The sequence below is a fragment of the Schistocerca cancellata genome, chromosome 9 (genome assembly GCF_023864275.1).
Source record: "Schistocerca cancellata isolate TAMUIC-IGC-003103 chromosome 9, iqSchCanc2.1, whole genome shotgun sequence".
Lineage (NCBI taxonomy): Eukaryota > Metazoa > Arthropoda > Insecta > Orthoptera > Acrididae > Schistocerca > Schistocerca cancellata.
Genome location: NC_064634.1, coordinates 367,060,427 through 367,088,309, shown reverse-complemented (window position 1 = coordinate 367,088,309; position 27,883 = coordinate 367,060,427). Strand labels below are relative to the sequence as shown.

At 45.8% G+C, this 27,883-nt stretch overlaps 1 protein-coding gene across 1 annotated transcript in view; it reads right to left on the bottom strand.

The window, feature by feature from the left end:
* Nucleotides 1–1,874: 1,874 nt before the first annotated feature.
* Nucleotides 1,875–27,883, bottom strand: part of LOC126100543 (uncharacterized) — a 218,154-nt gene continuing 192,145 nt past the window's right edge. The window contains exons 8-10 of the mRNA XM_049911161.1: nt 27,562–27,768; nt 16,326–16,599; nt 1,875–4,118 (exon numbers count right to left, since the gene is read on the bottom strand). Coding sequence (XP_049767118.1) covers nt 3,923–4,118; nt 16,326–16,599; nt 27,562–27,768 — 677 coding nt within the window. The 3' untranslated portion in view covers nt 1,875–3,922. The remainder of the gene's footprint in view (nt 4,119–16,325; nt 16,600–27,561; nt 27,769–27,883) is intronic.

The following is a 27,883-nucleotide window of genomic DNA, read 5'->3' as shown; positions in this document are numbered from 1 at the left end:
TCTATTTATTAACAAGAAGAACACTTCATTGGTGTTTATTAAAGGAACAAGGCACTGTACAAATACAGACAATAAAATAAATCTACACATAACACATTCTCTAACAAATCTTACAAATAAACAACAATTATTTGAATTTCCAATTATAATGTCAATTACAGGACAAAATACTGAATAGGCAACGACTATATACACATTTCCGGGCAGTGACAATACATTTGGCACAGTGAATAAATGCGTGCCGATTTCTTCAAATAGTCTTTGAATTGATACAATTACACATATTAAGGTAAATTTAGTTTGGAATGCTTGTATGGAGAACCACACTTATGGAAAAATTGCTCTGGAGAGCTTTCCAAGTGATTTTCCATCCTGTATTCGGTGTCTTCTTTGACACCATGGCAGGTGAAGTTTTTCGTTATGAATTCATATACGATACATTAAAATTACTGTTAATACACTACTCAAAAATGTCTGCCTCATTGTTTTGTGCGATGAATGTTAAGCAGATACCAAGTGTATTTAGAAGTTCTGGTTTATGCACATACAAAAATGTTGCTATAGCTATCATTATTTCAGTCTTAATGACATTTTTCTCTACTGTGTGAAATACTCTTTCATTTCTATGGATCATAAAGTTGGATACATTTCTTTGTCCATGTAAAAAAATCTCACATTAATCAAACTGATCTTTAGGAAGAGAAGCACACCTGAAGTACTTGCTAAAATTCACACACTTTTTGTTATTATGTCCCAAGAAGAACGTAAGTGATAAACTGGGTCCTCTTCAACTAAGAACGGGTTTCACTAGTGACATATAGCTAAATGAGAAACACTGTACAATAGTTCACCCTTCTGATTCCTTTCAAAGGGTTTGGACTACTCACAATGTATTGAGCTCCTTACCTAAAATTAGGATGTGGGCTATCTTGCCTTGCATGATTCAGTAATTACACTGTAGTGGCAAGAAACAATAAGAGTCAAGGAATTTGTAGCTCATACAGTATTGGTATCCTTAGTACTTGTACACACACTATTTCTTAACACTAATGCTCCCAGCATGCGCAAAGCATGACAATTTTGCATTCTTGAACCAAGGAATAATAAGAGCTTACAACATAAGCAGTCATGGAATTCGTAACCTCAGTGTTCTCTGAAGAGTGCATTATTATTAGACTATTCAGTACGTTAAACATAAGATGACGTACTACATTATATGATTGCACTGTACACCAGACGAATCTATTCTGAACGTAACACATTTCAATTTTACAATAAATAATTGTTAAATTGATACACAATAGGCACTATGCTAGTATTAAAACCATTGTTTCTGTGAGAGGGGTTGCTATTAATATTCTGTAACCATATAGACTTAGGAACTAAAGTAAACTGTATTATTTATGACGCTAAAAAATGAAACGAAAACATCATATAACCACAGATATGAGGATCAAAGTTGGCTTTGAAAATTAGGTCTCATAAACAAGATTAACTATAAATTTTTACAAAAATCGAAGTTTGGTGATTGTAACCTGCCAACTTGTTGATGCAAGCTCTGAGTAAATGCAGTAATGAACAACAGTTTCTTACATGTGAACACAGGAAGAGTGCCAGTTGAGTATTGCTTGAGGGTCACTGAAAACGTGCGACAGTATTAACCAACGAGTGCTTGTGTGCAGAAGAACGGAGGGCATTTCGAACCTTCCTTGAAAAGTTTCTGACGCTAGAACTTTCATACGTCGTTGTTTCAATAAAAATTGAGAACCTAGTGATTTATGTACACATCTGTGTTGCCTTTTATCTTGTTTTCGTCTCTTGATGCGCCTGCCCAATCTGAATATCTCTCCCCCCCCCCCTGCCCCCACCCCCAAACCTGCTCCTTCCTGTAGTTTTAAACATATTTGTAATACACTTTTTGTAAGGGCGTCTTTACAGATGTCGTTGGAAGATAGTTCAATGTGCGCTTGCCTGCACTGACCGATAGAATCAAATTATTTTGGGTTCCAAAGGCATTTAGATACACATGATATCATACTCACCTTCAAAGAAGATAGACTGATGAAAGACAAGCTTATGTTTGTAGCATTTGTAGACTTAAATAAATCTTTTGACAATGTTCAGTGGAATATATTCTTTCAAATTCTCATGGTAAAACAGAGATAGTGAAAATTTATATATATGTCTTACAGAAACCAGAGTGAATTCGAAGGACATGAAAGGAAAGCAGTAATTGAGAAGGAATGTAATAGTTGTAGCCCCTCGTCGATATTATTCAACCTGTACATTGAGCGAGCATTAAAGGAAAACAAGATAAATATCGGAAATGGAACTAAAGTTCAGGAAGAATAAATAAAAACTCTACGTTGTCGATGACAAAGTAATTCCTTCAGAGACTTGGAAGAACAGGTGAATGGAGTGGATAGTTACTTGAAAACAGTTTATACGATGAATATCAACAAATGTAATAGAATGAAGTTGACTAAAATCAGCCGATCCTGATAGAGTAGGAAATGAGATATTAAACGTAGTGGATGAGTTTTTCTGTTTGAACAGCAAAGTAACTGACGATGGTCAAAGTAATGAGGATATAGAACGTAGACTAGCAATATTGAGAAAAGCATTTCTGAAAAAGAGAAATTTGTTACCATCGAATAAAATTTTAATTATTACAAAGTTTTTTCTGACGGTATTTGACTGGAGTGTAGACTTTTACGGAAGTGAAACGTGTACGATAAGCAGATCAGATATGAAGAGAATAGAAACTTTTGAAATGTGGTACAACAGATGAATGTTGGACATCGAGTAAATAAGAAATTCATGGCACACCTTTACTAAAAGAAAGAATTAAAAAATGTTCAAATGTTTGTGAAATCTTATGGGACTTAACTTCTAAGGTCATCAGTCCTTAACCTTACACACTACGTAACCTAAATTTTCCTAAGGACAAACACACACACCCATGCCCGAGGGGGGACTCGAACCTCCGCCGGGACCAGCCGCACAGTCCATGACTGCAGCGCCCAAGACCAGTCGGCTAATCCTGCGCGGCAAAGAAAGGATCAATTGATAGGATGACCCTGAGGCATCAAGGAATCGGCAATTTGGTAGTGGAATGGAGTGCAAGGGGTAAAAATTTTAGGGACAAAGAGAATTATGTTTGATGATATTACTAACTGATCGTTGCGGCAATATATATAAACGATTCCACTTTATGAGCTAGTTGGAGTGTGTAATATCTTTCTGAGTCATTAAAGTCTCTGATGATCTCTCCAGTAGTGGAAGACGAACGTTAGGCAAGAAGTTACAACTTGAACCACGGCCCATAAATCAGATTACCAACAAAAGCGGATGTAAACTGCGGCAATTATGAAAGAGAGAGTTTCATTGTTTTCAGTTGGATTGACGGATTATTTTGTGAATCGCCAGGCACTGTCCATTTCTCTCTTGACGAACCACATTACAGAGCCTGTAGCAGGGCTAGAAGAGAGTGGTACTGACATAAGGTATGAAGGGGGGGCGTACGTCGCGGCTGGGTATCTCAATCAGTAAGAGAAATAAACATGAAAGGCAAAATACTGGTACAGCACAAAGCATTAATGTCGCAGCAGGTTACGAAACAGCTCATACTCTGCTCCAGAGTGACATATCAATTCTGGATTATGCATCTCTTGGCTACAAATCGAGTACGACCCCTGACAAAAACAAAATGAGGTGCTTCGCTGAATTGACCAGGATGCAGTTGCGAACTCAATATGATGAAGTGTTGCACCGTCTCCTCCCGACTGCTTACTGATGAACCACATGGAAAATGCAATGTTTGTTGAGAGCCAGTCGAAGTTAGTGGACGGAGAGACGGTACGTGTTCTGCCAGCAACAGGGCACCGGAAGGAAGACGCTGACCATCCCACTGGTCGACCAGCTACTGTAGACATGGCGGCGAGAACTGGGCGATGTTGATGGAGTCACGCATGCTGAAGTAGGTGGCTGCCAGAGACGCGGCGATGCCCGCCACGACGACGGAAGAGACCAGCAGCGTCTCCCAGATAGAGAGGGGGCCCTCATCCGAAGCTCCCTCCAGGGACAGCAGGCGACACGCGGTCGCTCGCAGCAGACCGCTGCAAAGGCCAACACACAATATACCATAAGCCGTGGCGTGGTGTGTGCAACACATAGAAACTAACCTACAGAAGTACACGATATACAGGGTGAGTCACCTAACATTACCGCTGGATATATTTCGTAAACCACATCAAATACTGACGAATCGATTCCACAGACTGAATGTGAGGAGAGGGGCTAGTGTAATTGGTTAATACAAACCATGCAAAAATGCACGGAAGTATGTTTTTAACACAAACCTACGTTTTTTTAAATGGAACCACGTTAGTTTTGTTAGCACATCTGAAAATATAGACAAATACGTAATCAGTGCCGTTTGTTGCATTGTAAAATGTTAATTACATCCGGAGATATTGTAACCTAAAGTTGACGCTTGAGTACCACTCCTCCGCTGTTCGATCGTGTGTATCGGACAGCACCGAATTACGTAGGGATCCAAAGGGAACGGTGATGGACCTTAGGTACAGAAGAGACTGGAACAGCATATTACGTCCACATGCTAACACCTTTTTATTGGTCTTTTACACTGACGCACACGTACATTACCATGAGGGGTGAGGTACACGTACACACGTGGTTTCCGTTTTCAATTACGGGAGTGGAATAGAGTGTGTCCCGACATGTCAGGCCAATAGATGTTCAATGTGGTGGCCATCATTTGCTGCACACAATTGCAATCTCTGGCGTAATGAATGTCGTACACGCCGCAGTACATCTGGTGTAATGTCGCCGCAGGCTGCCACAATACGTTGTTTCATATCCTCTGGGGTTGTAGGCACATCACGGTACACATTCTCCTTTAACGTACCCCACAGAAAGAAGTCCAGAGGTGTAAGATCAGGAGAACGGGCTGGCCAATTTATGCGTCCTCCATGTCCTATGGTAATGTACATATGCGTCAGTGAAAAAGACCAATAAAAAGGTGTTAGCATGTGGACGTAAGGTGCTGTTCCAGTCTGTTCTGTACCTAAGGTCCATCACCGTTCCCTTTAGATCCCTACGTAATTCGGTGCTCTCCGATACACACGATCGAACTGCGGAGGAGTGGTACTCAAGCGTCAACTTTAGGTTACAATATCTCCGGATGTAATTAACATTTTACAAAGCAACAAACGGCACTGATCACGTATTTGTTTATATGATCAGATGTGCTAACAAAACTAACGTGGTTCCATTTTAAAAAACGTAGGTTGGTGTTAAAAAACATACTTCCGTGCATTTTTGTATGGTTTGTATTAAACAATTACACTAGCCCCTCTCCGCACGTTCGGTCTGTGGAATCGGTTCGTCAGTATTTGATGTGGTTTACGAAATATATCCAGCGGTAACGTTAGGTGACTCACCCTGTATATCTTGAGTATACATCACGATGCACTGTAAGTTCGTTGCATGTATACATATTTATGATTATGTCATTTCCAACGCACACTAATCACTGTGCGAGAACCGACCTCGACAATAATATATGTTAACAGAAATTTCGTAAGATAAGGGGGAAATATGATCATCGCGTAAGCAAATTTTACTTGTACAATATTCAGCACACAAGGCAGCGACTTTATTAGTTGAAAACGAAAAATATTTAAGTTTGTAGTTAGTGTTATTTTAGGTAATTAAAATCGTTATTTGTTTCTGAAAATCTTACATATTTATATTTTACTGATTTTACGTAATTTGAAAGCTCAAATAAAATTATTATCAGCGTCAATAAGCCTTTCTATTCCATCCCAAGACGCGTTTCGAGAGTTTACACTCTCATCTTCAGGTGGAAGAATGATATTTTAGCTGGATGCAGCTAGTTTTTTGTGGTTTCATTTTGCCACAAAAACCTATAACAGGCACTTGTTATCGTAATATGGGAGTAGGATTATAAATTTTAAACGGTGGTAGAGCTACTGCACTAGAATAGACTGTAAGTAACTCTATCGCCGTTTAAAATTTATAATCTCAGTCCCATATTACGCTAACAATTGCTTGTTATACGTTTTTGTAGCAATATGAAACCACAACAAACAACTGGCTGCATCCAGTAGCAAACTTGTAACATAATATCATTGTTCCACCTGAAGATGATAGTGTGAACTATTGAAACGCGTCGTGGGATGAAATGAAAAGAGCGACTGAACGCAGATAATTGTTTTATTTGAACTTCTATTATCATAAACAGTTGCAGTTCCTTAGAACGGTCCAACATAGACGACATACGTTTACGCAATTTAGCACAGATAAAACTTTAATTTTCAAAACTATTACGTAAATACACACACACACACACACACACACACACACACACTCACACGCTCACACGTAGGCCCATGCTCACACACACGCACGCGCGTAACATGATGTCACACGTGAAATTACTTATATCAGTCTACTTTTAAATTTTAACTGAATTGAAACACTAACGGTAAAAATAGTGAAACTGTGGGTTACTGTCAAATGTCTACATTAGGGTCAGTCTTAGGTCGAAACAGTTCGTCAAATGTTGCAGAATTGCTCTAAGGCTGCAGCTGTCATCAGTATGTAAGTTTTTTAAAGTGAAAATCGTTAATAAAAGAAGAACGTATATAATGCACGTATCGAGATTTGCTAGAAAGAAAGTATAAGACCTCTTCCACACCACGTAAACAATTAGCAGACGAAAAATACAGGACGTATGCTGCGAGTCAGAATGAACAGTTGTCGTAATCAATAACTTATGACTGCATTTATTTAATCAAGTAAAGTATCCGAGATCTTGCGTTGCATTTCCTACTTCAAAAATCCAAGGATTTTTCAAAAATCTAATCCTGGCCGCTTCAGAAAAAAGCAGTTTGTGACAATACCTTTCTGTGAAAATTTTCGTAAGTTCATACGTTGGAGGAGCTTTACAGAAAGAACTTGAGAAAATAATACGAACACCTAAAGTACATGGTAATGTTATCAGCAGATCAATACTAATTACGAAATGTATTATTTCAGTCTTTCTCAGCGTATGATGATTCTGAAATGTACTTCAGTATTCAGCATGTTGGCGTCTTCGGGATAAAGGTGCAATATGTAGGCCAGCTGACTTGACGTTTACACGTGGTCCCGATGTCTGATTTTTCTTCCGATGGGAGCCGCCTTACAATGAGCTGACAGAAGTCATGGGATAGCGATATGCACATACACAGGTGGCGGTAATATCGCGTACACAAGGTGTCAAATGGTAGTTCATTGGCGGAGCAGTCGTTTGTACTTAGGTGATTCATGTGAAAAGGTATGCGACCTGTTACGGTTGCACGAAGGACATAAACAGACTCTGAACGCGGATTTGTAGTTGGACATTCCATTTTGGTAATCGTTTGGGAATTCAACAGTCTGAGATCCACAGTGTCAAAAGTGTGCACCTGTTCCGCTTTCACAGTCTTAGCTCCATCCCATTCTGGGCCGACGTATATTCCTCGCCCGATGGGGAAGGCCATAGCTGCTCTCATATAACGTCTCGAAAACACAGAGTGATATAGTTACTCAGAAGATGATGCACAAAGACTTACAAAAAGTAAGGGAGGAGGGCGAAACCCTCGAACGATCCCCTACACACAAGTATCTAGGCTTCGTGTTGGACGGGAGACTTACCTAGCGCAACTATATTCTCCAGATCAGAGGAAAGGCATTCAGAAGACTGACGGAACTTTACCCCCGATCCCATGTCTTCTCTTCCTTCACGCTGGTCTCACCCTATGCAAAACAAGTGCTGTTGATACTGGAATATGTTGCTATTGTATAGGGCAACATAGCATAAGGGAACCTACTGACGCTGCAGACAGTACAGAACCGCGCCTTAAAACGTGAACTGGAAATATCTTCTTGGTATCTTACATAAAAGATTCACGATATGGGTGGGATGCCGCTCCTTCGCGAATGCTTCAAGAAATAGGCGCGACAATTCTATGAGAAAACTGCCCACGGAAGCAGTGCAAAAATTAGTTCTCTGGGCCAAAAAGTCCAACTGTGCGAGACGACAACTGCCCGACCTGCTGAGCAACAGTGTTGCTGCGCTACCTGGCCAGCGCGAAATGACAATAGCGACTAACACTGTCAATGCCCACAGCCTCCGTTGTGCCTAATGCTGCACATCGTTGTTACGACTGGAGAAATGGCGCGACGCGCTTGGTCTCCGTCCACACTTGGAAGTTCAGAATTTCCACTTATCAGCGGTCACGCCTGCTTTATAGTGTTCAATAAGATTTTGTAATCCTTCGTGTATATAAACGATACACAATGATACAAAATAAGCAAGTGACAGATGCCGGAGTCGGGTCACAACACCTCACGTAATTCCCAATTGAATTAGAGGCAGCTGATGTGTTTCCAAAGAGAAGAGCATAGTTCGGCGTGTCACGTAACTGGGATTAGGACAAGCCGTGTATTGGCCATGGGCGTGACACCAGAGCACCTCCTCTGATCGCGAATAGTAGGGGGTCGCGTTGGCTTCGGGCAACTCACACAACACTGTGTCATAGTGAGGCACATGAGTACATCGATTCGAGGAACTCCACCGCCGCCAGAGGCAACTGACGTGACTAATGTGTTGGTCACAGTGGCTCTAATGACTTTTAACAGCAGGTGGTTGGTTGGTTGGTTGCTTGGATTGGGGGACTGTACCAGACAATGAGGTTATCGGTTCCATCAGATTAGGGAAGGACGGGGACGAAAATCGACCTTTCAAAGGAATCATTTGTTTGGAGTGATTTAAGGAAACCACGGAAAACCTAAATCAGGATGGCCGGACGCGGGTTCGAACCGTCGTCCTCTCGAATGCGAGTCCAGTTTGCTAACCACTGCGCCACCTCGCTTGGTTACAACAGATGTATGGATTGCAGGCCAGTGAATTACGAACTATCTAGGTGCTGGCTAGCATTAGTTATAGACCAGCCAGACCCTCGAGAAAGACTTTCTCATGATGGCATATATAACGGCTGGTTGCAATTAAACGACAGCTACTAATGCAGGTCGAGCGTGAGCTGTAACTATCGCACGGCAGCAAAATTAGTAGAAAAGCTAACGCGTTAATGGGGAAGCGATATGCCGAGAAAAATTAGTTCCAATTTTGGGGACCAGGTGCAAATCTGGCACTGTACACTGCTTACACGACGATACGACATCCACGGTCTCAGATGGTAGAGCACTTTCCCTCGAAAGGCAAAGGTCCCGAGTTCGAGTCTCGGTCCGGCACACAGTTTTAATCTGCCAGGAAGTTTCATATCAGCGCACACTCCGCTGCAGAGTGAAAACCTCATTCTGGCTATCCAAGGTGTTATTTGACAAGCCATGATGTGAATCAACGATATGGCTATCGAGAAGATAGAAATCTGTAGCTTGTACTAATAAGTCACCGTGCAGGCGGAATGTCGCAACGCAGAGGAGTTACGAAGTACAGTGAGTCAGTTACCGCGCAAAAGACACATGGCTGACGAAACATCCAACCAGCTGACCACCGTTGGCGTTACGTCAGTATGTGATACGAGCACTGTAATTAACCACGACACAGCACTGCAGCAATCTTCCCTGCTTGCCATCCACCATCTGACAGCAAAACTGGGTGTGGAGGGACTACCAACAAACAGGCTCGGTGGCCTGCCAGCAGCAAATATTTCAGTAGAAGAGGACGGCGAAGTTGGGTATCGGTTCAGACAGCCTCCACCAAACAACAGTCAGCCTCGCTCTTTGGGGGAGGTTCGATGTCAGCAGACTGTCCATAGAATCTTGTGAACGTGACGCGCCAGCACAGAGTTGCCACTGGCTTCGCTTTTCGCAGTAGCTTCCTCCTGCAAGAACACTGCACTGTCATTAGCTGACCACCAGCTCATACAGCGCAGTGCCTTATCAGCGCAAGTTGTCTCCAGGCATGGCCGCCTTTGCTGCATCTGTTACAACGACACACTGAATCGCCGCTAGGCTACAGCCAGCAGATGAGGGCTCCCACCAGTGTATAACCCAGCTTGATGCAATAATAAAGAGTTCTACTCTAATCTGTATGTCTTGGAGCCGCCAGCATCACCTTTCTCCGATTCCTGCCTCCTCCGTCCGGCCAAAAGAAACCACAACGCATGGGCAGAGAAGTGGCTACGCCATCGTGATAAATCGAAGCAAGGCACCCCCATCTTACAACAACGAAATGTGGAAACGATTCGTTACAGTTGAATACATGTTAGTAAATGCTGACAGCAACACACGAGTACGTCGGAATCCATATCAGATGATCTATCTCGCCGGCCGGGGTGGCCGAGCGGTTCTAGGCGCTACAGTCTGGAACCGCGCAACCGGTACGGTCGCAGGTTCGAATCCTGCCTCGGGCATGGATTTGTGTGATGTCCTTAGCTTAGTTATGTTTAAGTAGTTCTAAGTTCTAGGGGACTGATGACCTCAGAAGTTAAGTCCCATAGTGCTCAGAGCCATGATCGATCTCATAGGAAATTATTCATGCAAGTGGTGGAAGGACTTTCACCTGAGGATTATTTTGGTGGAATGAAAGAGAGTCCTTTTACGCCTATGGTCGTCACTGTACTCGGCAAACGAAGAGGTCTTTTAGTGACGTAATGCATTACCCCGGCCGGCTGCGGTGGCCGAGAGGTTCTAGGCGCTTCAGTCCGGAACCGGAGGATGGCACTCACTTATCGTACAGTTGTTACGGCGCCTTCCACGACCACCAGCCCCGCATAATACCACCCCAAAACAGCAGGGAACCTCCACCTTGCTGCACTCGCTGGACAGTGTGTCTAAGGCGTTCAGCCTGACCGGGTTGCCTCCAAACACGTCTCCGACGATTTTCTTCTTGACGGCATATGCGACACTTGTCGGTGAAGAGACGTGATGCCAATCCTGAGCGGTCCATTCAGCATGTTCTTGAGCCCATCTGTACCGCGCTGCATGGTGTCGTGGTTGCAAAAATAGACCTTGCCATGAACGTCGAGAATGAAGTTGCGCATCATGCAGCCTATTGCGCACAGTCTGAGTCGTAACACGACGTCCTGTGGCTGCACGAAAAGCATTATTCAACATGGTGGTGTTGCTGTCAGGGTCCCTCCGAGCCATAATCCACAGGTACGGTCATCCACTGCAGTAGTAGCCCTTGGGCAGCTTGAGCGAGGCATGTCATCCACATTTCCTGTCTCTCTGTATCTCCTCCATGCCCGAACAACATTGGTTTGGTTCACTCCTCGACGCCTGGACACTTCCCTTGTTGTGAGCCCTTCCTGCCACAGAGTAACAATGCTGACGCGATCGAACTGCGGTATTGACCGTCTATGCATTGTTTAACTACAGACAACACGAGCCAAGCACCTCCTTCCTGGTGGAATGACTGGAACTGATCGGCTGTCGGACGCCCTCCGTCTAATAGGCGCTGCTCATGCATGGTTGTCTACATCTTTTGGCAGTTTTAGTGATATCTCTGAACAGTCAAACGGACTGTTTCCATGATAGAATACCCACAGTCAACGTCTGTCTTCAGGAGTTCTGGGAACAGGGATGATGCAAAACTTTTTTTGGTGTGTGTAGATAGAATGGGAAAAGCTTAGTGAAAATCCCTGTAAAACATGTGAAATACTGAGTTTAACTGACGAAAGGAGAAAATATTTAAAAATGCAGCAAGTAAAGCACATGAAAAGAAATACAGTTGTCTAAATATGATATTGTCGAAAAGTGCAAAATGGCTAATCAGGAAAGGATAGAGGACAAATGCAAGGCTATAGAACCATGCATTACTAGATGACGTGTACAGAAAAATTAAAGAGAGCTATGGAGAAAGGAGCAGCTGTATAAATATCAAGAGCTCACAGGGCAAGACAGTACGAAGCAAAGAGTTCAGCGATGCAAGTGAACGATTATATAGGGGCCATGTGAGGGAAACAAACTCGAGAGGATCGTATTACAGAAACAGAACAAGCAGGTGCATATGACAGGGGAGTTATGATACTGCGAAAAGAATCTGACAGTGCACTGAAGTTTCTAAGTGAAAACAGGCCCCTTGAGTAGACTACATTCCCTCAGAATTGTTGACATTATTGGGTGACGCAGACATGACAGAATTATTCCAGCTGCCCACCTGGTCTGTAAGATATGTGAGAGAGGCGAAATAGCCTCAGACTTCAGGAAAAATGTAGTAATTCTAATTACAAAGGGAGTAGATGCGGACAGGTTTGAATACTACCATCAGTTTTGTAAGTTATGGTTGCGGAATATTGACATAGATTATTTAGAGAAGGATGCCAAAACCGGTAAACGACGACCTGTGGGTAGATCAGTTTGTGATCTGGAGAAATGTAGGAAAATGTGGATCAAAACTGGCTCTACGACTTATTTTAGAAGATACTCGTAGGTTGGAGAAAGGCAAACCTATGTTTATGGCATCTATATATTTGAAGGAAGCTTTAGATAATATCAACTGGACTGCACTCCTCGAAATATTGAATTTAGTAGAGACATAATACAGGGAGCAAAACCTTATCTACAATTTGTGGAGCAACCATACTGCAGTTGTAAGAGTTGAAGGATTTGAAAGAGAGACGGTAGCTGAGAAGGCATTGTTGTAGCCTATCTCTGATATTATTCAGCCTGTACATTTAGTAAGCAGTAAAGGAAACCAAGGAGAAATGTAGAAACTGAATTAAAGTATATTCTGAGGAAATAAAAACTTTAGAGTTCGTCGATTTCATTGTAATTCTATCGGAGATGGAAAAGGATTCGGAAGAACAGATGAATGAAACGAATATTGTCTTAAAAAAGGTATAAGATGAACATCAACATAAGTAAAACACAAGTAATGGAGTGCAATCAAATTAAGTGAGACGATGCCAGAGGAATTAGATTATGAAATGAGAAACTACAAACTAGTAGATGAATTTTGCCATTGGAGTAGTAAAATAAGTCATGATAGCTGAAGTAGAGAGTATATAAAGTGCACACTGGCAACAGCAGAAAAATTATTTCTAAACAAGAGGAATTTGTCGATAAAATCCTTCAGGGTATGTGACCACATTGTTAATATATAAAATTCTCCGACGTTTCGGCCACTGTTTCAAATTGCCTTCCTCAGGCTATTTTGCTTTTATTTAGATCGAATATAAATTTAAGTACATGCATGTGTGGTGTCTGTTTTTTCGAACAGACACAACGCAGAATCCTCAGCTGTGATACGTGTTACGCAAATTGTACCATAATTTTCTTTCACCCACGATTTGATTCAGTATCTTCACTTGTTAGTTGATCTGTCCATCCAGTCCTCAGCGTTCTTCTGTACCAGCACAATCAAAAGGTTCTATTCTTTTCTTACCTGAACTGTTTACCGTCCACGTTTCACATCTGTATAAGCCTACACTTCAGACAAATATCTTCAGAAAAGACATGCCATCACTAAAATTTATTATGCGAATTGAAGGTAGAGGGGGAAGAACCGAAAGGAAGGGGAAGGAACTTTTAAAGTCAGCTACAGGAGGACTTATGCACAGCTGGCAAATAAGCAGGAGATCCTGGGTTCGAATCCCGGTTCAGCACACATTTTCACTCGTCGCCGCTTATTCCGCATAAGTCCTCCTGTAGCTGACTTCAATAGTTCCTTTCCTTTCGTTTCTCCCCCCTTCATCTTCAATTCGCATAATATATTTTAGTGATGACATGTCTTTTCTGAAAGTACAGAGTGTCCCGCTCAAACCTCTCTGATTTCAAAGACCCACGAAGAAAACCACAGTAGATACGACAATGAAAAATACACCACATTTTAGATGCAAAGAATTTATTTATTTATCATCAACACACATCTACATGGGAACCATCTGTAGCACGAAGAATATCAAGTCTATATTCAATTTCTTGCCATGTTCTTTGTAACGTTTCCTCTGTTATTGTTGCAATCGCATTAGTGATACGATGTCGCAACGTAGGAATATCGCCCACTTTTGTCGCATATACGCGGTCCTTCACGAATCCCCACATGAAGAAATCAAGCGGCGTAATTTCGGGTGAACGTGGTGGCCAGGCAATGGGTCCTCTCCGTCCGATCCAACGATTGGGAACTTTCCTATCCAGGAACTTGCGAATAGCCGTTGACCAATGCGGTAGAGATCCATCTTGCTGAAAAATGATGTTGGGTTGCAAGTCTTGTATCTGAGGGTACACAAACTGCTCCAACATGTCCAGGTGCACTGACCCATTCACTGTTCGTTCCGCAAAGAACGGTCCAACAATCCTGTCGTGCATTAGCCCGCACCAGACGTTTAGTGCAGGGCTATCACTAACATGTTCAAGGACAACGTGCGGATTTTCCGAACATAACGCCTATCAATCCATCCTGATATATGAAAGGTTGCCTCATCTGAGAATAAACATCTTTCCAGGAAGCTGGCATCCATAGCAATACGCTGCAGCATATGCGCAGCAAACTGTTGTCAGTGTAGTTTGTCGTTTGGCATCACATGTTCATCTACATCTACATGACTACTCTGCAATTCAAACTTAAATGCCTGGAAGAGGGTTCATCGAATCATTGCAGAATTTGAACTACACGATGCAATGTTGATCGAGGTACATCAAGTTGCCTAGATGCTTCACGAATTGACTTATGTGGGCTTCTGAGAAACGTTTGTCTGATGTCCTCCACTGTCTCTTCTGAAACTCCGTAACGTGCACCACCAAAATGTTTGAGAACACTTCCTGTTGCCGAAAACTTCCTATACCATTCCTTAATTGTTTTCACACCAGGTGGATCACATTCCATTCATAGAAACGACGATAATTTCTTTGCACAGTAATCGGCGATTTTTTTTTTCGGCAAACCACACTACTGTTTGCGAGCGCTGCTGTGCAGTCGCCATTTTCACTGTATTCGACCATGCTGCACTCTGGCGACGATACTTGGCACTTCTGACGTGGGAATATAAGTTCTTTGAAGTGCTCTACAATTTGGCGCATTTGTCATTGTGGTTTTTCTCTCCTGGGTCCTTGAAATCAGGGCGGTTCGAGTGGGACACCCTGTATTTGTCTAGATTGTGGGCTTATTCAAATGTGAAATCTGGCCGATAAACATTTCAGATAAGAAAAGTATAGAAGCTCTTGAATTGTGATGGTATAGAAGAACGCTGAGGATTAGGTGGATAGATCAAATAACAAGTGAGGAGATCCTGAATCAAATCGTGGGAGAAAGAAAATTATGGTACAACTTGAATCAAAAAAGGAATGGATTGATCGGACACATCCTGAGGGAATAAACAATCGCCAGTTTGACAGTAGAAGGAATTGTGGTGAGTAAAAACTGTAGAGGGAGACCAAAGCTTGGATACAGAAGCATGCAGTTACGCCGCGATGAAGACGCTTGCACAGGATAGACCAGCATGGAGAGCTTCATCAGACCAGTGTTTCGACGGAAGAAAGGAACATCTACCAGGTGATCAAAAAGTCAGTATAAATTTGAAAACAATAAATCACGGAATAATGTAGATAGAGAGTTACAAATTGACACATATACTTGGAATGTCACAGGGTTTTATTAGAACCAAAAAAATACAAAAGTTCAAAAAATGTCTGACAGATGTCTGACAGATGTCTGACATCTGATCAGAATAGCAATAATAGCATAACAAAGTAAAACAAGGCAAAGATGATGTTCTTTACAGGAAATGCTCATGATGTTCACCACCATTCCTCAACAATAGCTGTAATCGAGGAATAATGTTGTGAACAGCACTATAAAGCATGTCCCCAGTTATGGTGAGGCATTGGCGTCGGATATTGTCTTTCAGCATCCCTAGATATGTCAGTCGATCACGATACACTTGCGACTTCAGGTAATCCCAAAGCCAATAATCGCACGGACTGAGGTCTTCAGACGTGGGAGGCCAACCATGACGAAAGTGGTGGCTGAGCACACGATCATAACCAAACGACGTGCGCAAGAGATCTTTCACTCGTCTAACAATATGGTGTGATTCTAATAAAACCCCATGTCATTCCAAGCATGTGTGTCAATTTTTACCTCTCTATCTACATTATTCCGTGGTTTATTAAGTTTTCAAATTTATACTGACTTTTTGATCACCCGGTACATCGCAAACCACGTGCAGTTGGGAGAAACTGAAGCGCGGTCGTATTCGGCAGCTTCCGTCGAGCCACGAGAAGTGAAATCGCCCTCTCTCCGGTGCAGACCACGCGGATCGTCCGCGTGCCGGCAGCGCTCTACTGACCTCTCGGCAGTGCCGACAGGTGGCAGACTCGGCGGGAGCGTCTCGTCGACGCTGTCGTCGGTGGCGGTGTAGTCGGGCGCCGGGACGCGTCGCGCCTGGTCCTGCATGGTGCGCAGGCGCGCGTACACGAGCGGCGGCAGCAGCAGCATGAGCGGGCCCGTCAGAGAGCCGCCCACCAGCCCCATCAGCAGGTCGAAGCGCGGCACGCCCTCCGCCGCCAGCACCGCCAGCCCAACCAGCGCGGTGCGCAGCAGCGCGCGCTGCCACCCGAAACCTGCCGCACAGAGCGAGCTCTTTCAGCATGGGCTTCACCACATACACTCGTGTCCACAAGCTAAGTTTTGTGATGGCTCCCAAACCCTAGGTCCTCGGCGGTACCTTTGGGGCAGCCACCACAAATTGTATAAAGCGTGGGTAGTGAGCAGGATGTAGCTATGTCTGTTGGCTTTTTTTTTTCCAGTATTGTGATTTCATTCCCCTGCCCCATATGGGCAGGGGAGGGCTGTCAGCGGCACAATCCGCCGCTCTTCAGCTGAGAGACATGACAACTAAAACAAGAATAAAATGATACATACATAAGGAGATAAAAAAGGGGAACATAAAACAGAGCAAGGGGAGAAAATGGAGGTAAAAGGCATGGACATGTAGACGTTCATGGGGGACAGTTAAAAAAGTCACCAGAAAGTTAAAAAACACAGTTGGCGATTCTTGAAAACACAGAGAAGACACTGAATGCGCATGCACAGGTTAAAAGTTGGCCACAACGTGGGGTGGGAGAGGAAAAGGGAAGACAGGGCAGGAGAGAGCGCAGAGACACTGAAAGGAGGCACAAGAGATGGAGGGGGAGTAGGAGGGGAAAGCCGCTCAGAAGGAGGGAGGGGGAGGAGAGGGAGCCCTGAGGCAAGGGGTTAGAGTTGGTAGGAAGGGTAGATGTCAGGGCGAAGCTCATCATCCGGGAGGGGTAGATGGTGGAAGTTGTGTTGGGAAATGAGATGGAGGGTGTGGAGATGGAGAGAGGGAGGGACACAATGGTAAAGGCGCGGCAACTGGTTGGGAGTGGAGAGGAAGGGAGACACCATGGGGTGAGGGGGATCTAGGCGGCGGACAATATATAGTGTGCGGATGTGTTCAAGGAAAAGGAGAAGGTGGGGGAAGGGGATGACGTCGTAGAGGATGCGCGTGGGGGACAGAAGGCGGATGTGGAAGGCGAGGCGGAGTGCAGGGCGTTCGAGGATTTGGAGGGCTTTATAGAACCGGGGAGGGGCGGAAATCCAAACGATGCTGGCATAACAAAGGATGGGGCGGATCATGGATTTGTAGGTGTGAAGGATGGTGGAAGGATGCAGACCCCACGTCCGGCCGGACAGGAGTTTCAGGAGGCGGAGGCAGTTGTGAGCTTTGTTTTGGATGGTAAGGAGATGGGGAGTCCAGCTGAGGTGGCGGTCGAGTGTGAGGCCAAGGTACTTGAGGGTAGGAGTGAGGTGGAGAGGACGGCCATAAATGGTGAGGTAGAAATCATGAAGGCGGAAGGAGCGGGTGGTGCGGCCTATGATGATCGCCTGTCTTGGAGGGATTAACACGGAGGAACCACTGGTGGCACCAAGCGGTGAATTGGTCAAGGTGTCTGTTGGCCTAAAAATAATTAATGACAAGATTTGCGCCAGCTAGAATGAAGAGATAACTTATCTTTACTTCTGACGAAACGTGCACCAGCAATACAAGTCCAAGTAATATCCAAGAGTAATCCGTCTACTGAGCCTAGTCGAATACAATAGCAATTATCACACTGCAATGGCTCCGCTATAAACTCCACGAAAGGCTGGCAATAGACAATCGACAAGACTGCCCGTCTCGGGACCCGCGCTCCTCCTTATAGGCAAAAGGCAGAGGGCGCTGCGGACCCGAGCTCAGCCATGACGCGAACTCTTCCGTCGGCGGCAACGCCCTGAGACGCCGACGGCCGCGACAGGAACTGTGGCCAGCGATGTCACGGTCAGGGCGAACGTGCGCGAGTTGGTTGGTTGGTTGGGTCCGTGGATACAACACTAAGGCATCTGCGGACAGATATTCGTTCATGGTTACCTACAAACTCCGCAAGCCACCGCAAAGCACATAGCAGTACTAGTCATTTCCTTTCTTGTTCCACCCGCAGATAGAGAGAGGAAAAAACGACAGATTATACAAGTCCTTGCCGGCCGCTGTGGCCGTGCGGTTCTAGGCGCTTCACTCCGCAACCGCGCGGCTGCTACGGTCGCAGGTTCGAATCCTGCCTCGGGCATGGATGTCTGTGATGTCCTTAGGTTAGTTAGGTTTAAGTAGTTCTAAGTCTAGGGGACTGATGACCCCAGATGTTAAGTCCCACAGTGCTTACAAGGAAACCTCCCCATCGCACCCCCCCCCCCCCCCCTCAGATTTAGTTATAAGTTGGCACAGTGGATAGGCCTTGAAAAACTGAACACAGATCAATCGAGAAAACAAGAAGAAGTTGTGTGGAACTATGAAAAAATAAGAAAAATATACAAACAGAGTAGTCCACGTGCAACATATGGAACATCAAGGAAAGTGTATGTTCAGGAGCACCGTGGTCCCGTGGATGCGTGAGCGTCTGCGGAACGAGAGGTCCTTGGCTCAAGTTTTCCCTCGAGTGAAAAGTTTACTTTCTTTATTTTCGCATAGTTATGATCTGTCCGTTCTCTGTTCACTATAATAAGTTTAGTGTCTGTGTTTTGGGACCGCACCGCAAAACCGTGCGATTAGTAGACGAAAGGACGTGCCTCTCCAATGGGAACCGAAAACATTTGATCGCAAGGTCATAGGTCAACCGATTCCTCCAAGGGAAAACACGTCTGATATATTCTATACGACACTGGTGACGGCATGTGCGTCACATGACAGGAATATGTTGTCGACCCACCTAACTTGTACACTTGGCGAATGCGTAAAAAGATTCTTCTACCTTGCCCGACTTAGGTTTTCTTGTGGACGTGATAATCACTCCTAAACGTGATGAAAACATAAGAGTTTGTCACATAAATTGAAAATAAAAAATTAAACTTTTCACTCGAGGGAATACTTGAACCAAGTACCTCTTATGCCGCAGCTGCTCACGCTAACCATGGGACCACGGCGCTCGGGAGCTTACACTATCCTTGATGTTGCCTATCTTCGCATGGACTACTCAGTTCGTATATTTTGCTTATTTTTTCATAGTTCCACACAACTTCTTCCTGTTTTCTCGATTGATCTATGTTCAGTTTTTTAAGGCCTATCCACTGAGCCAACTTATAACTAAATCTGAGGGGCGTGCGATAGGGAGGTTCCCTTGCTAGAGCCATTTGAACCATTTTAAACAAGCCCTTATTTCTCTTGTTTACGCAGTCCTGCAGCTTGGCGGCAGCAGAGTCGTTTTGTACAGTCAGCTTCCAATGCCGGTTCTCTAAATTTTCTCAGTACCGTTCCGTGAAAAGAACGTCGCCTTCCCTCCGGGATTGGCATTTGAGTTCCCAAAGCATCTCCGTAATACGTGTTGATCGAACCTACCGGTAACAAATCTACTAGCCAACCTCTGAACTTCTTCGATGTTTTCCTTTAGTCGAACTGTTGTGGATCCCTAACATTCGAGCAGTACTCATTAATGGTTCGCACTACTATGCTGTACGTGGTCTCCTAAAAATCAGCATCCACATCTACATCTGTAATCTGCAAACCATTATGAAGTGTATGGCAGGGGCACGTCCCACTGTACCCGCTATTAGGGCTTTTCCCCGGTCCATCCACGTACCCTCCGCTCTCATCAGTATGTAGAGTGCTTCCCTTCGTAACTTTATTATTTCCTGTTAGTATAAATGCACGAGAGCAATGTGCGGCTCATTTTACTACTGACGATATAACACAAATTAGTATTTGAGAACAGTGACGATGACATTGATATTTATCCCCTTGTAAGGCGTAAATACACTCCTGGAAATTGAAATAAGAACACCGTGAATTCATTGTCCCAGGAAGGGGAAACTTTATTGACACATTCCTGGGGTCAGATACATCACATGATCACACTGACAGAAGCACAGGCACATAGACATAGGCAACAGAGCATGCACAATGTCGGCACTAGTACAGTGTATATCCACCTTTCGCAGCAATGCAGGCTGCTATTCTCCCATGGAGACGATCGTAGAGATGCTGGATGTAGTCCTGTGGGACGGCTTGCCATGCCATTTCCACCTGGCGCCTCAGTTGGACCAGCGTTCGTGCTGGACGTGCAGACCGCGTGAGACGACGCTTCATCCAGTCCCAAACATGCTCAATGGGGGACAGATCCGGAGATCTTGCTGGCCAGGGTAGTTGACTTACACCTTCTAGAGCACGTTGGGTGGCACGGGATACATGCGGACGTGCATTGTCCTGTTGGAACAGCAAGTTCCCTTGCCGGTCTAGGAATGGTAGAACGATGGTTTGGATGTACCGTGCACTATTCAGTGTCCCCTCGACGATCACCAGTGGTGTACGGCCAGTGTAGGAGATCGCTCCCCACACCATGATGCCGGGTGTTGGCCCTGTGTGCCTCGGTCGTATGCAGTCCTGATTGTGGCGCTCACCTGCACGGCGCCAAACACGCATACGACCATCATTGGCACCAAGGCAGAAGCGACTCTCATCGCTGAAGACGACACGTCTCCATTCGTCCCTCCATTCACGCCTGTCGCGACACCACTGGAGGCGGGCTGCACGATGTTGGGGCGTGAGCGGAAGACGGCCTAACGGTGTGCGGGACCGTAGCCCAGCTTCATGGAGACGGTTGCGAATGGTCCTCGCCGATACCCCAGGAGCAACAGTGTCCCTAATTTGCTGGGAAGTGGCGGTGCGGTCCCCTACGGCACTGCGTAGGATCCTACGGTCTTGGCGTGCATCCGTGCGTCGCTGCGGTCCGGTCCCAGGTCGACGGGCACGTGCACCTTCCGCCGACCACTGGCGACAACATCGATGTACTGTGGAGACCTCACGCCCCACGTGTTGAGCATTTCGGCGGTACGTCCACCCGGCCTCCCGCATGCCCACTATACGCCCTCGCTCAAAGTCCGTCAACTGCAAATACGGTTCACGTCCACGCTGTCACGGCATGCTACCAGTGTTAAAGACTGCGATGGAGCTCCGTATGCCACGGCAAACTGGCTGACACTGACGGCGGCGGTGCACAAATGCTGCGCAGCTAGCGCCATTCGACGGCTAACACCGCGGTTCTTGGTGTGTCCGCTGTGCCGTGCGTGTGATCATTGCTTGTACAGCCCTCTGGCAGTGTCCGGAGCAAGTATGGTGGGTCTGACACACCGGTGTCAATGTGTTCTTTTTTCCATTTCCAGGAATGTACTTCGTGGTATCTGTTGATCTGTAGACACGAAACTGATTCTACAGTAAAGACCGAGCGAGGTGGCGCAGTGGGTAGCACACTGGACTCGCATTCGGGAGGACGACGGTTCAATCCCACGTCCGGCCACCCTGATTTAGGTTTCCCGTGATTTCCCTAGATCACTTCAGGCAAATGCCGGGATGGTTCCTTCGAAAGGGCACGGCCGATTTCCTTCCCCATCCTTCCCTCATCCGAGCTTGTGCTCCGTCTCTAATGACCTCGTTGTCGACGGGACGTTAAACGCTAATCTCCTCCTCTTACAGTAAAGGAATTTTTAGCAGAAGTTCTTGGCGATGATTCGCGAGATTTTTCAAAAAAAAAAAAAAATGGTTCAAATGGCTCTGAGCACTATGGGACTTAACATCTGAGGTCATCAGTCCCCTAGAACTTAGAACTACTTAAATCTAACTAACCTAAGGACATCATACACAGCCATGCCCGAGGCAGGATTCGAACCTGCGACCATAGCGGTCGCGCGGTTCCAGACTGTAGCGCCTAGAACCGCCGGCCACACTGGCCGGCGAAATTTTTCAAATATTTACTAATTGTGAGGCATACAGTCTTAAAAGTAGATAACTGATGCCTAGTAATCTTTTTTGAACATGATAGAATGACAGTCCGAGAATTAGAGGTGGTCTCGTGGCTGAAACGTGCCAGTCAATCATTATACATATGTTGCAACGCCTTTTCTTTTTTCGTTGATGTTCTTCTTTACATAAACTAAAGCTGTACACAACTGTGTAGAGAAAACAGATGTACAGGGATTCGACAAAAATATGGAAACACCGCTAGAAAAGTACGCTTGAAAATAAATGCAGATGCAGGGCAAGCGTGTATTTAACCATGAATCGCAGCAGCGCAATATCCTCAATGCTTTGCAAGCGTCAGTCATGCTCAGAAACACTGTCCTGACACGTGCCGAGTGCCTTATGTCGCAGCTTAATGCATTCGAGATGGGCAAATTGTTGGTGCTCGCCGGCCGCGGTGGTCTAGCGGTTCTGGCGCTGCAGTCCGGAACCGCGGGACTGCTACGGTCGCAGGTTCGAATCCTGCCTCGGGCATGGGTGTGTATGATGTCCTTAGGTTAGTTAGGTTTAAGTAGTTCTAAGTTCTAGGGGACTTATGACCTACGATGTTGAGTCCCATAGTGCTCAGAGCCATTTTGTTGGTGCTCCTATGGAGGGTACTTTCGTAACCAAGGGACACAAAGTGTCTGGTGTCTCAAGAGGCACCGTATCGAGGATTTACACGGCATACAAGGGAGGCGGAAAATCGTCATCCGAGGACGAGGACGGAAGTGTGTGTTAAGTTAACGTGACACGGTAATTGAAGAGGACTGTGACGAAAAAACAAGAGGATGACGGCTGTAAAAGCCACTGCAGAACTGAATATCGCACCCGCGATTACTGTCAGCACCAAAACAAAACGAAAGGTACTGCTTTTAAGTGGGAATTGCAGAGAGAGCTGGAATTACAAAATCACTCATCTCTGATGCAAATGCCCGTAATAGGAAAACATGGTGCCGAAGCCATAAAGCTTGGATTACGAGGTGCATTCAAGTTCTAAGGCCTCCGATTATTTTTCTCCGTAATGGAAAGAGATAGAAACATGCGCATTGTTTTAAAATGAGGCCGCATTCATTGTCAATACGTCCCAGAGATGGCAGCACCGTACGGCAGATGGAATTTTACCGTCAGCGGCGAGAATGAGAACTGTTTTAAATACTTAAAATGGCGACGTTTTCCTTACTTGAACAGCGTGCAATCGTTCGTTTTCTGAATTTGCATGGTGTGAAACCAATTGAAATTCATCGACAGTTAAAGGAGACATGTGGTGATGGAGCTATGGATGTGTCGAAAGTGCGTACGTGGGTGCGACAGTTTAATGAAGGCAGAACATCGTGTGACAACAAACCGAAACAACCTCAGGCTCGCACAAGCCGGTCTGACGACATGATCGAGAAAGTGGAGAGAATTGTTTTGGGGGATTGCCGAATGACTGTTGAACAGATCGCCTCCAGAGTTGGCATTTCTGTGGGTTCTGTGCACACAATCCTGCATGATGACCTGAAAATGCGAAAAGTGTCATCCAGGTGGGTGCCACAAATGCTGACGGACGACCACACGGCTGCCCGTGTGGAATGTTGCCAAGCAATGTTGACGCGCAACGACAGCACGAATGGGACTTTCTTTTCGTCGGTTGTGACAATGGATGAGACGTGGATGCCATTTTTCAATCCAGAAACAAAGCGCCAGTCAGCTCAATGGAAACACACAGATTCACCGCCACCAAAAAAATTTCGGGTAACCGCCAGTGCTGAAAAAATGATGGTGTCCATGTTCTGGGACAGCGAGGGCGTAATCCTTACCCACTGCGTTCCAAAGGGCACTACGGTAACAGGTGCATCCTACGAAAATGTTTTGAAGAACAAACTCCTTCCTGCACTGCAACAAAAACGTCCGGGAAGGGCTGCGCGTGTGCTGTTTCACCAAGACAACGCACCCGCACATCGAGCTAACGTTACGCAACAGTTTCTTCGTGATAACGACTTTGAAGTGATTCCTCATGCTCCCTACTCACCTGACCTGGCTCCTAGTGACTTTTGGCTTTTTCCGACAATGAAAGACACTCTCCGTGGCCGCACATTCACCAGCCGTGCTTCTATTGCCTCAGCGATTTTCCAGTGGTCAAAACAGACTCCTAAAGAAGCCTTCGCCGCTGCCATGGAATCATGGCGTCAGCGTTGTGAAAAATGTGTACGTCTGCAGGGTGATTACGTCGAGAAGTAACGCCAGTTTCATCCATTTCGGTTGAGTAGTTAATTAGAAAAAAAATCGAAGGCCTTAGAACTTGAATGCACCTCGTATGTGACGATGGAAGAAAGTCGTATGGTCGGAAGAATCTTGTTTCACACTGTTATCAACTTCTAGTCGAGTTTAGGTCCTAAAACATGACGGAGGTGTGGTGATGATTCATGCAGCCATACTGTGATAGTACTCTACAAGGTGGCATTACTTCCAAGGATTATGTGATCATCTGGGCTGATCAGTTCCATCCCATGGTACAATGTCTGTTCCGCAACGTACATACTGTGTTCAAAAATATGAGAGCTGCTGTTCACACACCTCACGTTGTCCAGGACTGTTTTTGTTAGCACGAGGACGAATTGTCCTATACCCCTTGGCCATCGCCGTCACGACATCTCAATACTACTGAGTCTTTGTGATCTACTTTGCAGAGAAGGGTGCGTCATCGCTTACCACCTCTAACATCATAACCCGAGCTCGCCATTTCTTTGCTGGGTGAATGTTATACACTGTCCATAGACATTAATGCGACGACCTGTTAAAAGCCTGAGTAATCACTTTTGAAATGCGGGTCGTTGCGAGACGTTCAGATAGAGAGTCAATGAGGTTCTGGAAGATGCAGACAGGGAGGTGGAACTTGGTGATTCCAGTGCCGTGGCCAGCTGCGTTAGATTACTCACTTCAGGACCCATGGAGCAAACAGCTCGATCGAGTTAGTCCCAGAGATTCTCGATTGCGTTTATGTCTCCAGAGTTTGCTGGTCAACGGAGTACGGTAAACTAATCGTGATCCAAGCGCGTACCCTGAGAACTGTGTCACACTTTGCATTGTTCTACTGTACACGCCATCGTGTCGAGAAGAAACAAATTTCATGTAACTGTAGACATGGTGCCCAAGAATAGATGCATATTTGTGTTGATCCACTCCCCTTCCAGAATGACCAACCAGGGATGCCACAGAAATGTTTCCCAAACCGTAACGCTCCCTCATCCACCCTGGAGCCTTCCAAAGACTGTTGCAGGGCCACACGCACCAAACATGATACATGCGGAAAGGCCACCCGTCACCACTCAGTGAGCATCAGCAGCCTTTTTCACTGATGAACAGCAGTCAGCATGCTTGCATGAACCAGGCGTCCGTTGCGGATGGCCATACGTAGCAACGTTTGCTGGGCTGTCAGTTGTTCAACAGCTGCATGTCTGTTCGACCATGCACATCTCCACAGACGTCGTTCACCCCTATCGTGAAAGGCCCATGGTGTACCACAGTTGACTCGCCGTCGGTTTTGGACAGTGCTACTTTACCATGCACAACTTACCTTAACGACGGGGGCACGCGAACAGTTCGCGCACTTTGCCATTTCAGGAATGCTGCCAGGAAGCCAATGAACATGCCCTTTTGGACGTACGGTAAATCGCTCTGTTTCCGCATTAAGACAAGGATTGCACTGTTTTCCCGCGTCCCAGAAACACCGTCTTCCACTGCTAGAGCTGCCAACCGCCGTCTGGGAGTGGTTATTGCACGATGACCGTGTCAGATTCCCTTTAAGATCATACGGAACCTGTGCTTATCCATATCGAGGTGACTCGAATATGTTTCTAATGCCAACCGTTTTCCTAGACCGTATTAGGCGTGGTAATGTGTTGTGTCTTTAGTGTTTTCATATTTTTGCCCATCCTTGTAGAAACACTATGTGATCAAAAGTATCCGGACGTCCCCAAAAATATACGTTTTTCATATTAAGTGCACTGTGCTGCCAGGTAGTCGATATCAGCGACCTCAATAGTCATTAGACATCGTGAGAGAGCAGAATGGGACGCTCCGTGGAACTCACAAACTCCGAACGTGGTCAATTGACTGGGTGTCATTTGCGTCATACGTCTATACGCGAGAATTCCACACTCCTAAACATCCCTAGGTCCACTGTTTCCGATGTGATAGTGAAGCAGAAACATTAAAGGACACGTACAGCACAGAAGCGTACAGGCCGACCTCGTCTGTTGACTGACAGAGACCGCCGACAGTTGAAGAAGGTCGTAATGTATTATAGGCAGACATCTATCCAGACCATCCACAGGAATTCCAAACAACGTCAGGATCCACTACAAGTACTATGACAGTTAGGCGGAAGGTGAGAAAACTGGGATTTCATGGTCGAGCGGCTGCTTGTAGGCCACACATCACGCCGGTAAATGCCAAACGACGTTCGCTTTGTGTAAGGAGCGTAGGTGGACGACTGAACAGTGTAAAAACGTTGTGTGGAGTGACGAATCACGGTGCACAATGTGGCGATCCAATGGCAGGGTGTTGGTACGGCAATTGCCCGGTGAACGTCATCTGCCAGCGTGTGTAGTGCCAACAGTAAAACTCGGAGGCGGTGGTGTTATAGTGTGGTCGTGTTTTTTATGGAGGGGGCTTGCACCCCTTGTTGTTTTGCGTGGCACTGTCACAGCACCGGCGTACATTGATGTTTGAAGCACCTTCTTGCTTCCCACTGTTGAAGAGCAATTCGGGGATGGAGGTGGCATCTTTCAACACGATCGAGCACCTGTCCATAATGCACGGCCTGTGGCGGACTGGTTACACGACAATAACAACCCTGTAATGGACTGGCCTGTACAGGGTCATGACCTGAATGCTATAGAACACCTTTGGGATGTTTTGGAACGCCGACTTCGTGCCAGGCCTCACCGACCGACATCGATACCTCTTCTCAGCGCAGTACTGTGTGAAGAATGGGCTGCCATTCCCCAAGAAACCTTCCAGCAGGTGACTGACTGAATGCCTGCGAGAGTGGAAGCTCTCATCATGGCTAAGGGTGCGCTAACACCATATTGAATTCGAACATTAACGATGGAGGGCGGCACGAACGTGTACCTCATTTTCAGCCAGGTGTCCGGTTACTTTTGATCACGTAGTGTATCAGTCTGGAGAATGCATGTGTCACATCAGTATACACTACGTGCAGCAATGACACCAGTGCCGCAGTCTGGCACCGCAGCTCAGAGCAGTGGAGGCCGACCTTGCGGCATGCCCAGCTTGTCCTCGATGTCTCCGAAGCAGCGGGCGGCGGACAGCACCAGCGCCAGGCAGAGCTGCGCCGTGGCGAGCAGCAGCGCCAGGTAGAGCTGCGGGCTGGACGCGAACCCCTGCAGCAGGTTGGCGCGCGACGCGCCGCCGAACCGCGCCAGCACCACGCCCGTCGTCGCCAGCGACAGCCCGCCCGTCACTGCACAAGCGGAAAAGATAGGCACAGAATGAAATTTTCACTCTGCAGCGGAGTGTGCGTTGATATGAAACTTCCCGGCAGATTAAAACTGTCTGCCGGACCGAGAATCGAACTC